At 39.0% G+C, this 15,079-nt stretch overlaps 1 protein-coding gene across 1 annotated transcript in view; it reads right to left on the bottom strand.

Moving 5' to 3' along the window:
* Positions 1-15,079, bottom strand: part of SPATA5 (spermatogenesis associated 5) — a gene marked incomplete at its 3' end in the record, with an annotated part of 48,626 nt that overhangs the window by 25,825 nt on the left and 7,722 nt on the right. Inside the window, exons 5-8 of the mRNA XM_010186875.1 lie at positions 13,914-14,043; positions 13,215-13,271; positions 12,224-12,347; positions 10,672-10,927 (exon numbers count right to left, since the gene is read on the bottom strand). Coding sequence (XP_010185177.1) covers positions 10,672-10,927; positions 12,224-12,347; positions 13,215-13,271; positions 13,914-14,043 — 567 coding nt within the window. The remainder of the gene's footprint in view (positions 1-10,671; positions 10,928-12,223; positions 12,348-13,214; positions 13,272-13,913; positions 14,044-15,079) is intronic.

Here is a 15,079-nt window from a genome sequence, read left to right as displayed (position 1 = left end):
GTGTGTTTCCCTACTAATCTGGCATTTCCCTCTCATATTATTATGGCCAAACCCAGAAGACACATACCATTTCTCCCTGTAATAGCTGTCAGATCTAAGACGATACTCTCCTGCATGGCTGGAAGTGGAATGCTCAACAGCGTACAGAAAGATTTCAGCTTCCTAATGGCATGGGATGGGGCATCTTCCTCTACTTCTAGACCTTTACATACTATACTTCAAAATTCAACACTTTTATGCATAGAAAAATCATTTCATATAACTTAGAATCAAATCTGAACTTTAGAAACCATAAGAGGAGCATACCTGACTTCACAGGAAATAGATACAAAAGTTATTCCAGTGTTTAATATTTTTGAGATAAGAAACTTCTGCTTTATATCTGACAATTTTTAATCAGCATGGCTTTCTGCACTCATTCATGACAACAATCCTAAAATTATAGTAGGAAATCTTTTCTAGAACTTCAACTATCATATACTACAAATCACATGTATTCTTGAATATATCATAGCCTTATAAACAAAGGGAGTTTATAGCACTTAATTACATCACGATATTGGGTGGTCAAGTCCAAGAAAAAAAAAATTGAGACCATGTGTATATATGTTGTTTGCAGTTAAGCATAAATATACAATAGCACAGACAAGCCTGTCTGCCTAGCAGATGGAAACTTTGCGATCCCCTGGGAAGAAGCACTGCTCCATAAAGAAGAACCCACAGACACATCCTCACCTGTTCAGGACCCCTTTCATCCTGCGCAGCCACAGCAAACCAGCTCTCCTGCCCATCACCGTGAGGCAGCGCCAGGCAGTAACAAGTGCTGCCATAAACACTGAGAACAGGAGGGACGTGTCCAGGTAAAGGCTCTTTTTCCCTTTATTCCCCAGATAAAATAATGGAAAAACAGCACCAGGCTGTGACCTGATGCCTATGGACCACCAGCAAGCTTTCTTCTGACCTGGAGACAGGAGCCACCATTCACCGTAGCTGAAAAATTCAGATGCATTCTTCCATTTGCATCCTAAAAAACTTCTACAATTTTGAGGGGGTTTTTGGTGTGTTTTGTTTTGGTTGGTTGGTTTCCCATTGTTGTTTTGTTTGGGTTTTTCCCCCCAGTATACCAAAGTATGGAATCAAACACGCCAACAAATTTACCATGGAATTATAAAAAATACCCATGGAGCAGACTTCTATAAATGTATTTTTGAACTTATTTCTTTCTTTTATTTAATCTGTACGTAAAATGCATGTCTACTCAGGGAAATTTTCAGGAAGCAGAAACCCTTACTTTTGCTCTTAAAACCATATTCTGCAATCTGTCTTTAGCTGCCAGTGCTATATGGGAAAGTCCCTGAAGAACTTTCATATACTGTTTGCACAGGAAAGATAATGCCTTTAAATCCCTTGTAACCATAACATTGCAAATTCACTCAGCTAACTTGAGCACTAATCTACTGTAGGGATTATGTACGCAATTTATAGCCCTTCACTAAGAGCGCTGGCATTTGCTGGAACATGTCTATGGAGCTGACTAAAAGTTGCTGAGAGGTACGACAGGGGAGGGAAGGGAAGGGAAGGAAGGAGGAACTGTATTTTCATACAGGAAACAGTTTATTCACAGACCAGGTATGCACACATTTATCCTTGAGACGATGACAATGGAGGGAAACAAGGGATACCAGACCGCCTGTGCTTCCAGCTTGCTCTTATATGTAAACGTATCTAAGCTAAGGATAGTCGTACGTGTTAGAAGAAAAACAAGGACTGCCAGGCTACCAGAATAGCAAGGGCAGAAAGGCAAGTAGCAACAGTTAGTGGCTAAAAGCCAGTCTAATTGTAATCAGTAATGTTGTCAAGTCACACTATAGCTAAAAGTTAAAGTCAGGAGATCCGTTAGCAAAAACACGATGGAAGAGGAAGAAAGTGTGTAAATTTGCAAAATACCTTTCAGTTAGCAAAATGTCAGTTAGATTAATGACTCTGCATACAGCATGTTGTGCTATCAGGAAGAAAGTCCACAGATTAGCCAAACCCTTCTCAAAAGAGATTAAAGGTCAGGAAGGCATCTTCAGTTCTTAGATACACAAAAAACTTTTCAAGTTAACACAGGGGAGCAAGCAAGCAGCTCAGATCATTGTAGAAAGAAACCAAACCTATAGAATAATTTAAAAGATAGCGGACTGCAGAGTGTCTTGTCTTAGTTAAATCATTTTCATCCATTCAAAGCAGAGGAGTTCTTCTGGTTCTAAAGGGGTAGCACTGCCTGGCACACAGCTCTCACCCAGCTCCACACCCAGGGAGCCCGAAGGCCCTGGGGGACACAAATCCCAATAAGCAGAACAGCAACTCCCACACTGCTCCTGTCGGTGCGACTTGGAGCTGGGTTGCCAACACGGTGCTGATTCCCAGGTCTAGAAATTACCACAGGAACCACACAGAACTGTCTGTTCCCACCAGTGCTCAGCCAATGACCCAGCCTAAGAAATTTATTCTGTTCTTAAGCAAAAGGCATAAAGCTAAATTTTCAGGATCTGCAAGCTGAGGGATGACATTCTGCCTGCCATTTCACAGCACAGCAGTCTGCAAAGGTAGGGCTGCACTGGCACAGGCTACTCTGGTATCATCCTGCACTCCCTCACCCCTCAGACCAGACAACTTGCTTTCGGGCTGACCTTCCAACCTGTTCAAACGCAGCAGCACACATGGATAATACAGTTTCTTCTGTATCGCTCAAGCTGCAGAAGCAAGAAAGTGGTGTCCATCCGCCATGAAGGTCAATTTAAAATATTGACAATAGTTATTGATCGACTCCTCTGAATATATTCTTAATTTCCTACTTAAATAAATATTAGAATAGGATGTGCTTAAAACAGATTAAGTGCTCAACCCACAACTGTGCATATGAAGTCAGCAATTCTATCATCCAATTAACTGCAAGCCAGTTTCAGACAAAAACACACTTAAAATTAATTATGATGAAAACCAAAAGTTCATGTGCTCTGACTGCAGTAAGTGCAATGTTCTCCATAGGAAAACAAAAATCAAGTACCATTATAAAACAAAAAAAATGGTCAAAGGTTTAATATAGGAAAAAAATAACTTCAAAAAGCAACATCATGCACATCAGCATCTCTTCAAAGAGGCAAACAGAGCAAGACTGTTTCTCTCTGAACACAAACACACTTGCACTAAGGAAACAACTGTGCACTCACATATGCAAAGACACAGGGGACAAAAAAAAAGTGGAAATTTTGCATTCACATCAGAATGACAAACCAAAGTAAAAGGGGTGAGAATCTAATCCTATGCAACTAAATGCATGAAGTTTATGCACAAGGTCCTGCCGCTGGGTCAGGGCAATCCAAAGCACAAATACAGACTATGTGAAGAATGGATTGAGAGCAGCCATGAGGAGAAGGACTTGGACACGTTCGCTGAAGAAAAACTCAACACAAGCCACCAATGTGCCCTTCCAGCCCAGAAGGCCAACCGCATCCTGGGCTGCATCAAAAGAAGTGTGGCCAGCAGGGCAAGGGAGGTGATTCTGCCCCTCTGTTCTGCTCTGGTGAGACCTCACCTGGAGTACTGTGACCAGTTCTGGGGCCCCAGCATAAGAAGGACATGGAGCTGTTGGAGCGGGTCCAGAGGAGGGCCACAAAGATGATCAGAGGGCTGGAGCACCTCCCCTACGAGGACCGGCTGAAAGAGTTGGGGCTGTTCAGCCAGGAGAGGAGAAGGCTCCAGGGGGCCCTTATTGCGGCCTTCCAGTTCCTGAAGGGGTCCTACAGGAAAGCTGGGGAGGGACTTTTTACAAGGGCAGGTAGTGATAGAATGAGGGGGAGTGGTTTTAAGCTGGCAGAGGGTAGATTTAGGCTAGATATTAGGAAGAAATTCTTTACTGTGAGGGTGATGAGACACTTGCCCAGGGAAGTTGTGGATGCCCCCTCCCTGGAAGTGTTCAAGGCCAGGTTGGATGAGGCTTTGGGCACCCTGGTCTAGTGGGAGCTGTCCCTGCCCTTGGCAGGGGGGTTGAACTGGGTGATCTTTAAGGTCCTGTTCAACCCAAACCATTCTCTGATTCTGTGATTCTAAAATAACACAATTTTTATGAAATCTTGAAAAAACTATTTTAAATGTCTAAGACAGCAATTCTAAAAGTCATTCTAGTTTTCTGCCCCGCAAGATGTTGGTAGGACAGGGGGGTGGAATCCTAAGACAGAAGACAAGGAATCCGCAGACAAGAATAAGGTCAACGCACTTCACCCAGTATCAGGCATCTTCCTTTAAGTTGCTCAGTGGCATGCAGATGCAGCCACTTCTGCACAAAAGCCATCATTTTTAGTTAGTGCTTCAAGAAACAATCCAAAAAACATATGCTACAGTCTGATTCCAAAAAAGCCACATTGCTTTGTTATGCAAGCAAGGACACATTCGTTCATGGCCCGTTAAGACCACGTTAAGGATCCAACTCAAAAATTACAGAACACAGCACTAACTTAAAACTCACAAACAGGGAAGATGAGGATTGGATTTTCTCATTCTTGTTATACTCTAAATTAGCATGATGGAACACAGTATCAGAAAACTCAAATGCTGCAATCCAAAAATTAACTTGTAGCTTTACTTCTGACATGCCTAGACTTCTCAGCAAGTTTTAAAATCCAGTGTTCTGCCATTTTTGCAAAAATCTTTCAATTCCATAAGAATTTTTTTTTATTTACCATCTGACCATACATGTTACTAAAATTAAAAAAAACCCCTCACGTTTTCTACATGACCTTTTTATAAAAAGGCAAGTGGCCTTTCCCATCTTACTTTGAATGTCCCATGGGAACCAGTATTCAGTCAAAGAATGCAGTAGCAGATCATTTGCCACAACATAGCTTCAGTCTTTTTCTGTGCTATGAAAAAATCCCCAAACAAACAAACAAAAAACATAACCATTATTTTCAGTCACTTTCCATAAGGGAACAAAGTAACTATAGCATGTCAAGCAGTGTTTTTCCCTTTAAAATCTGCAAATGCAATCAGTTACTTTTAAAACAAGTCAAAAAAACACCCTGCAAAACAATCCCATTGCCTTAGTCATCAACTGCCTTTGTCAAAATCCACACTTTCAACATTGTCTCAGCCCACATTCCTCCATTTCAGATTATAATCCAATAAAACATTTGCATTTATTGTACACCCCCATCAGAACTCAGATCCAGATCGTGCTGGGAAAGGCTCAGACTGAACCATGAACTTCATGGCTTAAAGACAGGATAGATATTCTTGATGCCCTAACACTAGGTTGTTTCATTAAGACCGTGACGAGCTGAAATGATGAGCTCAAATATGAGATATGAGGCTCAGAAGCCACACATTGAAGGCAGCATTTGTCTAATTTAAAGACCAGTCAAGAGGCTGGTTCTCAGCACAGAGACTCACTGTTAATCGCATTAGCCCAAACAGCTCATGTTTCCTGCAGGTGGCCAGGCTACCAAAACTGCAGAAGCCGGGGAAAAAAAAAACAACAAATCTAACAGAGACATTCCTGGGTTTCAGGGGAATTTACTTCCCCATCAATTACAGGGAAAACCAAAAAACCTAGCAGCCAGCCCTCCAATTGCCTAATTTTTTATTTTTTATTTTTCTGTAATGCAAATGGATTGCAGAAACTCTTCTTTTCTTACAGCAGGAAGCCCCTTAGCTCCAGCAAAAGCCAGGTACGATAATCCCCCTAAATAACTTATACTTTTACAGATCTAGTACCCATATATAATAAATATTCAGAGCTATCAATTAAACAGCATAAAGACGCTTCATCCTAGCTATATTATTCATCAGAACACAGGGGTAATAAAAGGTCCAAATGAATACCACAGACAGTAAGGTCTCTAAACAACAGGACTCTCAGAACTATGAACAACAGACCATAAGGTTAAACAAGGCAATACTTTTAACTATATTACAGTCAGGCAATTTTAAAAATTGTGATGCAAACCCAAGTGATTAGTGCTTCTTTCACAGAAGTCTCAGTTTCAGCAGTTGCAATGCAGCATCCTTACTGGACCCAAATAAATGTTATTGCAAGAGAGACCACTGTTTAAACAGAGACATTTGTTCTTCCTCTCCTCATGATGCTATCTTATCATAGTACAAGTGTTTTATATCAGCACACTGAAATGATGTGTAATGAACAAGGATGTTCAAGATAAATTCTAAGAGTTACAAAGCAAATACTTCCTTTCTCTGTAAACAATATGACTGAACCCACTTCTTGAAAAAATCAAGCTATATTTATATTCACCCTCTTGAAATGCTACAGGCAGCCATAGAAGGCTAAGTTTATAATAAATTGCTATATTTGGAAACCTTTGTTGCTAAGCATCTTCTAACATTCAGTACAGTTTATACCATTCATGTCCCTGCTACGTAATTAACATTTCATATGTTTTTCCAAAAAAGTGTAGAGCTTATCTTTGTTGTTAAATTAAAACCATTATAATTTTTAAGGAATTAATAAAAGACTGTGTAGCCAATTAATTAAAGCAGAAGCAACAAGATCTTAGGGGCATACAAACACTGACATTGTATGCAAGGATATGGCAGAGTCTATCCTCGAAACACTGTCTCTGCTTGAGATAAAACAACTCAGAATGCAGCTGTTCACACTAAAAAGTAGTCTACTAAATAATTTAGGACACAGTAGACCTCTCAGTCTTAATGACTTTCTCAGCTGCACACATAACTAAGCCCTTTTCTTGTCAAGAATTCTGTGCATGTGAATACCTCAGAAGGTACTCAAGTCCTCAAGAGTCTACTACAAGGAGCCCATTGCAACGTGATGTCCACAGGACATGGTCCAGTGCCCATCTAGGTAATTTGCAGGTTTTCCTTACTAAGCCGTTAACCTATATGAAAGGTTCAAAAGCAAGCAACACGCAGTAAATGGTGGACATTACAAATATACCACTAGGCAGTAGAAAAAAATCACAGTGAAACCCAATTTCTCCAATGCAGTCATTACAGATAATGTAACCTTGAACAGAGATGAGATGCATTAATTCTGAGAAGCATTACACCTAACCTAGTGATACTTGCCATGTTATAAATACCAATTTTACCAGACTGATCATAAGCAATCTCTTAGTTATTTGTAAAACAGAAAATAGTATCTTGCTTAACGTGTGAGATAGGGCACGTGTGAGATTGTGCAACAATTAAGGCTGAGATAAATATACATACAGAGCTGATGCCTGTCACTATTGTCAACTCTTGCAACAACTACTGTCAGCTTCATGATACCATTTTTCCTATAAACAGTCACGTAATTTTGCAGTTTTATTTTATGAAAAGCTAGAACTGTATCTTTAGTAGAAGAAAATAAGGTATTGAAAGAAATATCCACTAATATTTTAAAAATTCAGCAGATTAAATTAAAACCTTTAACTGATGATTATATCCATCCATATATAAATATTTTACAGGTTTGATCATAATACCCTGTTAGGAAAAGTCCAGAGCACACTGCACAGATTCTCCAGGTTTCTCGTCTAGCTTTCCTCTCCTTGCCCATTCCAGCACACACACCACTGCAGTTCTGTGCACACCACATACACAGGAGCCTAGAAACATTCAGTGCAAGCTGAGCATTAAAGGTTCCTCAAACTTCGAAATGACTGCCATGAAAACACAGGGAGCTGCTGAAGAGAACAGAAAACTTGCCTGTCTGATCCTAGGAGTGCCACTGAGCAATTCTTGCACTGGAGAACAAACAAGTTCTGCCAACGAAACAGCTGGAATATGTTTAACTCTACGATAGCTACTTACTTCTCATTAACACATGTTCTTCAGAACGATATAGAAGAAAAACACCAAAGCTTTTACACTGAAGTACTTTAGGAAGCCTAACTATAGATGCAAAGTGAAAAGTTTGCCTATCATAGCCCTGTAAAGCCATTTACTGTAATACACCAGGCAAGCAACAATAATCTTGTAGTAAAAAACGAACACATATTTCTGAATGCAGATTTCCTGCTTTTAAATTACTTTCCATGTTTTACCTGTACTTACACACACATCATGTGAAAATGGCACAAGTAACGTTAACATTTCTGAAAAAAACCTTTAACTCAGGTATTGTCTAAATATTACACATTTTGGTTATTTAGAAATACGCACCAGCAGTCTTAACTATATGTTTGTATGTTTAATGTTGTAATATATATGAAATATTATGTTCAGTTCTGAGCCCTACATTACCAAAAGGTTATTGACAAACTGGATGGAGTTCAGAGAAAAATCAACATAATTTCTCAGAAGACAGGAAGGACTTATTTATGAGGAAAGATTAAAAGAGCTAAATATTTATAGTTTGGCTCAGTAATGAATGAGGAGGTAGGGGACAAGAGAACAGCCTAGAGATATCTGAAGGGTGTAAACACTAAAGAGGGAGAGTGAACGTGTTCTACAAGGATGTAAATAGAAATAATGGGATAAAACTAAACAAGGAAAACTTAGGCTGAATATCAGAGAGCATGCCTGGACAGCGAGCTGTCTTGGACCACGGCACAGTTATTGGACCACAGCATAGTTCAAGTGAAGCAATAGAAGCCCATTGCTTGGAACACAAACAAGACTAGACAAAACACTGGAAAATTTGCCATATGGAATAATCCCACTCTGCTGAGAAGTACTACTTCAAAGTGTTTTCTAAGTTTAACTCTAGCAAAAGCAGTAATATTTCACAAAGTGTTGAAAAATTAATATAAAAAACAGATATCAACAGCTTAATCAGGAAAAAAATAATCCAACTAAGAGCATTTCTTAACCACAAGCAACTTCAATTCGGTTTATGTAATACTTCAACCAAATCATGCTTCTGCAACTCTTTAAGAAGGAAAAATACACGTGGGCTTCAAAGATTTAATAGCGCCGGACTGCATTTTCCCCAGCAGAGGTCACTCCAAGGTAAAAAATGACAAGGAAATTTAACAGCGTGGATTGAAACTTCAGGAAAGAAGGTCAACAGAAAGGAGACATCCTCCTTCCCTTATTCCCAGCATTGGGTTTGGATGCAAAGCTCCCAGATGACAGCGTGTCCTGCCATCATTAGGAGGTAGATGCCAGAAGTTTTGTATCTACATAAGCATGTAACGTTCAATTTACACAACATTCAGAATTTATTTTCTAAAAGGCCCTCAAGGAGTGGGTAAATATTGCCTATTTACAGCTGGATAATGAAGTGCCCAGAACCACGTGCGCATGCATAAGCAAAGCTTAGACTGGGTCATGTTTGGAATTGAAACCACAACACCTGTCACTGAAAATTTTATATTACATTAGTTAAGTGTTTACTATGTGAGGACTGTGACACAGGCAGACTGGCAGGCTTCCAAAAACATAGCAGAAGGGAAATAAAGAGGAAGTTTATCTTTTTTTTCTGTTGTTTGTACATATTTCTTTTAAAAATAATGTTTCCTAAGCTAAAACAGAGCTTAAAAGACAACCAAGCCAATAGAAGGGCACTCTAAAAAGAATAGTCTGTGTCCATATATATTTTTTTCTTGATCCATATTGAAGTCCACAAATCCATATTTGAGAACTATTCCTTAAAAATTCTGGCAACCGGCAAGCAAAAACCTTGTTGTTCCAGGTATCATCACCCCTAATAAAACTTCTGTCATCTTAATAGTTAATTCTGATGCAAGAATTAACTGTGCACTGTGCCACTGCCAGCGGAAGCTGTCCCAGTGCCAGAGGAAATAAAAGTAACCAGCACATAGAGCAAACATATATTTGCCAACTACAAGGTTGCAAATATCCGTAAGCAGAGTTGAAGAGTCATATTTTGACTAGACTGTTTTAAAAGGCTGCTCATGAGCAGATTTAAGGTCCAGCACTTAAACCACGTAGACACATTCTAGCAAAATGCAGGAATTGACAGAGCACTTTTATTACTTCATCCAATGAAAACAGAAGTGAGCTCGTGTTTAAGTATTCCCTGGAACATACTGAACCCTGGCTGCATGATGCATGGATAAGTCCTCAGGGCTATGCCTGTGCCAGAGGCCAAGGGGCACTTCCCAGCCCCAGCTCAGGGTGTGCTCTCCAGCTCTCCTATCTCCACTGCACAGCCCGACCCAGGTGCTTGCAGACTCACAGCCCCTACCATAACCTCCTCAGCTGCAGGCAGATGAAACACAGGCACAAAATACCAAAGGGAGCCACAGTAAACACTATTCAGGCCCACAGTCTCAACATCCTGGGAACCAGGACAAGCTGTCTAACCTGGGTGACTTGGGACTCTTGTATAGAAAGGGTAGGCTTTAGAGTCCAGAGCAGAAAAGTTCTTAGGGATATGCCAGTTAACTCACTAAACTACTGGTAAACTGAGACAGCTATTTATATGACATGCTAGAAATGGCACAGGGGATTCCCAAGTGCTACTGATCTTAATGTTTATTTTTAAAATCACTTAATATTCAAAAGAGTTTTTCTATCTGTCCAGGAGCAGATTGGTGTTCCTCATATTCCATGCTTGGCTATGTTTTCTTTGACACAAAAATTAATTTGATCTCATCATTTTAAAAGCATTTTAAAAGTACAGACTAGATTTTTATTTTTTTAAACAGAGTAAAAGAGACTAATAGTAAAGTAAGATCCTACACAAGATACACTTACCTGCTTCCTTGCACAAGGCTGCTAAGTCTGCACCCACATAACCATGTGCGCTATCAGCCAGTTGCACCAACTCTGCTGTTGTAAGGGAATGGGGAACTTTCTTGAGAAGCTTTCTGAGTATGTCCAGACGGTCTGGGGCATTAGGGATTCCAATTTCTATCTCTTTATCAAAACGCCCAGGCCTGCGCAGTGCTGCATCCAGTGCATGAGGACGATTAGTGGCCCCAAGTACCAAGAGCTGCCCTTCACTGCCCTCCTGAACACATCAAACAAAGCAAAAGATTGATTTTAAAATATAATCAAATTTCACGCAGCTTATAAACATATTTCTTGCTTACTTTTCACAACTACTACAACACACACTAAAACTCTGATCCAAGCTTTAAAGGAACAAAACAAACTTTTCACAATACACACTCAAAATGCAATCCCACCCAACCAACCTATCTCTGCAATCTAGCAATTCTATAGACTCTGTGTACATAGAGATAATCCAAGAGTCATTTCACTCCAAACTCCCCTCATCTTAGTGTCTCCCACTCTGACCTCCAAGAACCTGATTTCCTAAATCAGGAAAGTAAGCATCAAGAAAAGGAAAATAAGTGCCTAAGCTAAAAGGCATTGTTGGCACAAGAACAACAAGATATCAACAGACCTTGAATAAACAAGGTTGGGGAAACAAACCATTTAAGGTATCAAAACGATCAGAGACAGAAGGTTATAAAGCTTCCTGTTCGTTCAGTAGGAAAAGCAAGGTCAAAAATCATAATCAATTTCCTCAAGCTCAGCATTTTCATTTTTAGAGTGAGGCAAAATCAGCCAAGAGGTCTCTTGCAGTGACTTCTATTTTGAGAATGAAGCACTTTTCTCCAGGAAGAACGTCCATCAACCGTTGCCATCAGAAAATACGTTCTGCCTATGAACAACTCCAGACCAGGCAACACAAACTACTATGCAGGAAAATAATGAGAAACTTGCAGATTACATAAACAGCAGAGACTGATTTTCATTTTGCGGACACAGTTCTTTCATCTTTCCTGCTAAGAATTTGAAAACTACAGATGAGAGATTGGCAAACTTTATGGGCTTAATCCATAATGTACTTGAGTCAATTACATTTACTGTTCATTCAGCGGGCTTTTGTTTATGTCCTAGATATTATTACAGCAAAATTGAAATAGCTGTTGTTGCCTTTAATAATGCAGCCTACATATTAGAAGTTTTTTGACAACTTTGATTTTAGAGCAATTAAAAATACCTGGGCTATCACTAAAATGACAGTTTTATCTCCAAAACTGCAAGAGTGGGAGAAGGTAAAGGAGAGTGAATGGAGGAAAATTTACTTTCTTTTAACCTGACTGCTATCAGGAGGCATTCCTCTCCTATGTCTTTTGCCTAGCATCTGATAAAGCATTAGATTACACTATAAAGCTTCACCTAAACCTATTTTCTTTTCCCCCAAGTAACACATCTAAATTGGATGCATCAGAGAAGCTAAATTATTTTTATTCAGCTAGTGCCTATACCCATTGTCTCAATACAATCTGCTTACTGAGCCAATGCCATCCATTAATGTCAGCAATGAAGCAACAACTCTCTTTTCAACTTCATTCTGAGCGCCTTCTCTCTTTGGACAGAGTGCATCCAACTCATCTATAAATATAATGGAGGGCCGACTGGAAAAAAAATAAAAGATGAAAAAATGTTAAGGTGCTTTGGAAGATTTAGAACACCAAGGCAAAGAAGTGTAAAGCTGTTTATGGAAAACGTCCAGTTCCTACAAAAAGTAACAAGCATCCCACTCCTTTAGGCAACTGAAAGTTTCAACCTTGAACATGGTGTTACTTAAAGAGGTAACTAAAATGGCTAATATGTTAGACAACCAAAACCTTTAAGATAACCTAACAGCCAACTTTTCTATAACGGTCTCCCAAAGACTCAACACTAAATATACCAAATTCATGAGTAAAAAGACAGTGGTTTATTTGCCACCACTACAAAACTAGGATGCATTAGTCTTCTGCTAATGTATTATGAACAAAAACCATCTGGAAGTCTAAAGTCTCCCATAGCCAGGTCTAATAAATTTGGGCAGAATGCCACTCTAATCCAGAGGCATGCTATACTCAGTACCAACACGGGGTCATTTAGAGATCACTTTCATGTCTCAGCACAGTACTACATTGCTCTCCAAAGATAAAATTAGACAGAAAAAATTGGATTCGGATGAAATTCTGGCTCATGCTTCCATCTGTTGAAATAAATGTACAATACACTGACAATACAGACCGAGCGATTTGGCACCATCTGTAATAGTCCCTTAAAAAGAGCAGCGCCCAAAAGTGTTTAATAGGCATACTAGAATTTCACTGCTTTCCTTCTAGCTAAGCTCTATATAAACAAGTTTATTTCCTTTTAAAAACCACCATAGGAAAAAATTACAATGCAAAGATTCTTGCGAATGTTTTTCTTTTAAGAACATTTACACCGGAACCAATACCGCAAATAAGTGAGAGCGAATAAAATTATCCAAAAGAACATACCGTAGAGAAGCTTCGGCAAATATCTGACGTAATCTTGATTCAGACTCCCCATAAAACCTATAATAATTAAAATATTTTAATAAAAAACAGTTTTTGGTCTTTTCCAGGGAACTTGGAAAATTACTGCTTATATGTTCCAAAAAGCCATAGTGCAGCCTTTCAAAGTCCCAAAGTGCATGCACATCTACAATAATCTACTTTCACAAGACAAGAAATTAAGATGAAATAGGGCACAAGCAAAGATATAACCACCTTGTAACTAGAAAAAAGATTAAGAGAAAAAGCTTCTCCTCTGTGTTGGAAACAATTTGATCTATATTTTTAAAGAACACCAACAAAAAATTGGTTCCCTAAAGACATTAATCTGTGCAGTGTCATCTTTTAATTTCAAATATGCTTTAGCAAGTCACTCTTCTTGCTGCAGAACTAACATACAATTGCAGATACAGTTTTCAGTCCCCTCTTTAATTTAGTCTATGCGTTACACAAATTTCTAGGCCAGATCCAATGAACTTCTTTCATTACAAGAAACATAAGCCCTACTTGAGAGAGCCCCTTCCCATCTGTTTTTGACTTCTGGGCAGACAGCCCATAGCCAATTCTACAGTGAGGGTGAAGGATATCCAACGGATAGATGCCTGCACAGATTTTGGGCTAATGTATTTAAAGAATTAATGTTAATAAATTGTGTAAACTTACTTGCTTATTATTTCAGGACCATTAATAACGGTAAAGTGAGCGCCAACCTCATTTGCAATGGCCTTGGCAATCATAGTCTTCCCAGTACCTGGAGGGCCATACAGTAGCACCCCTCTAGGAGGAGGGATTCCTTTAAACAAGCACATAACCAGAAAAAAATGTCATTTGCGATAAATGCAAGACTGAACAAGCTCCACTTCCACATTTCACTGCCCCAGTAATAACTTGACCTGAGCATTAGCTTCTTTAACCGACATGTCATTTTGATAAAATTGTATGTTTTCAGTGGGAAAAGCACTCTTATATAGGACATACATTTATATTTTCTGCTTTTAAAGTCCAAATGATTTTGTTTAAAAAAGCAACCATTTAAATTCTTATTTTCAGTAGTTTAACATAATTCTCTCTACACTTTGTGTGTTTACATTGTTTTGTTTCATTTTGGTTGTTGTTTTTTTTTTTAAATTACTGGACTGAGTACCTAATCTCCAGGAATGCACTCTATTAAGTCACTCATGATTCTTAAGTGTCGCTATTGGAGACTTCCAACATCAGAAAACCCCTTCACTTCAGCACTCTAAATAATTTCAGAAATACTATGAGGTTTGATTCAAGAACACTTACAAAAAGATGAGATACACATATCAAAAGGATGAATTTGCCTCTTTAATAGCAAATGTTAAGAGCCAACACAGACAGAAGCATTCAGGCACAGAACATCAGGGACACAAGAAGAACAAGGTACCGCTGAGTACGGTTAAAACTGGACAGAAACTATAGGTAATTGCATGAACCAATATTATGATCCCAAGTAAAAAGCCAAAAATAAAGTTGCAGACCAGTAAAGCCAAATTAAATGGGCACAAAGTCAAAAGCAGAAAGTGAAAAATTAGACAGCAAAGAGACAAATGGTTGACAAAAGGCTGACCCTGGCACAAAAGACATTGCTGAAACACAACTAAAGAAACATTGGGCAGGTGACAGATTAATACAGCTGGTGTGGACAGGAAGCCCAGTCTTAGAATCTAATATACTCAAGAAGAAAACAAACAAACAAAAATCTGCTAACTGACAGAGGATAGAAATAGTGTGTGTTTACGGACAGCTTACTTCACAACAGTCCATTAAAAAATGTGCTGCTCCCTCGTGTGGTGTTTCTGGTATCA

The sequence above is a fragment of the Mesitornis unicolor genome, unplaced genomic scaffold, assembly GCF_000695765.1.
Source record: "Mesitornis unicolor isolate BGI_N332 unplaced genomic scaffold, ASM69576v1 scaffold8616, whole genome shotgun sequence".
In the NCBI taxonomy this organism is placed as follows: Eukaryota; Metazoa; Chordata; class Aves; order Mesitornithiformes; family Mesitornithidae; genus Mesitornis; species Mesitornis unicolor.
The sequence above is the reverse complement of the archived record's forward strand: the minus strand, read 5'-3'. Positions and strand labels throughout refer to the sequence as shown.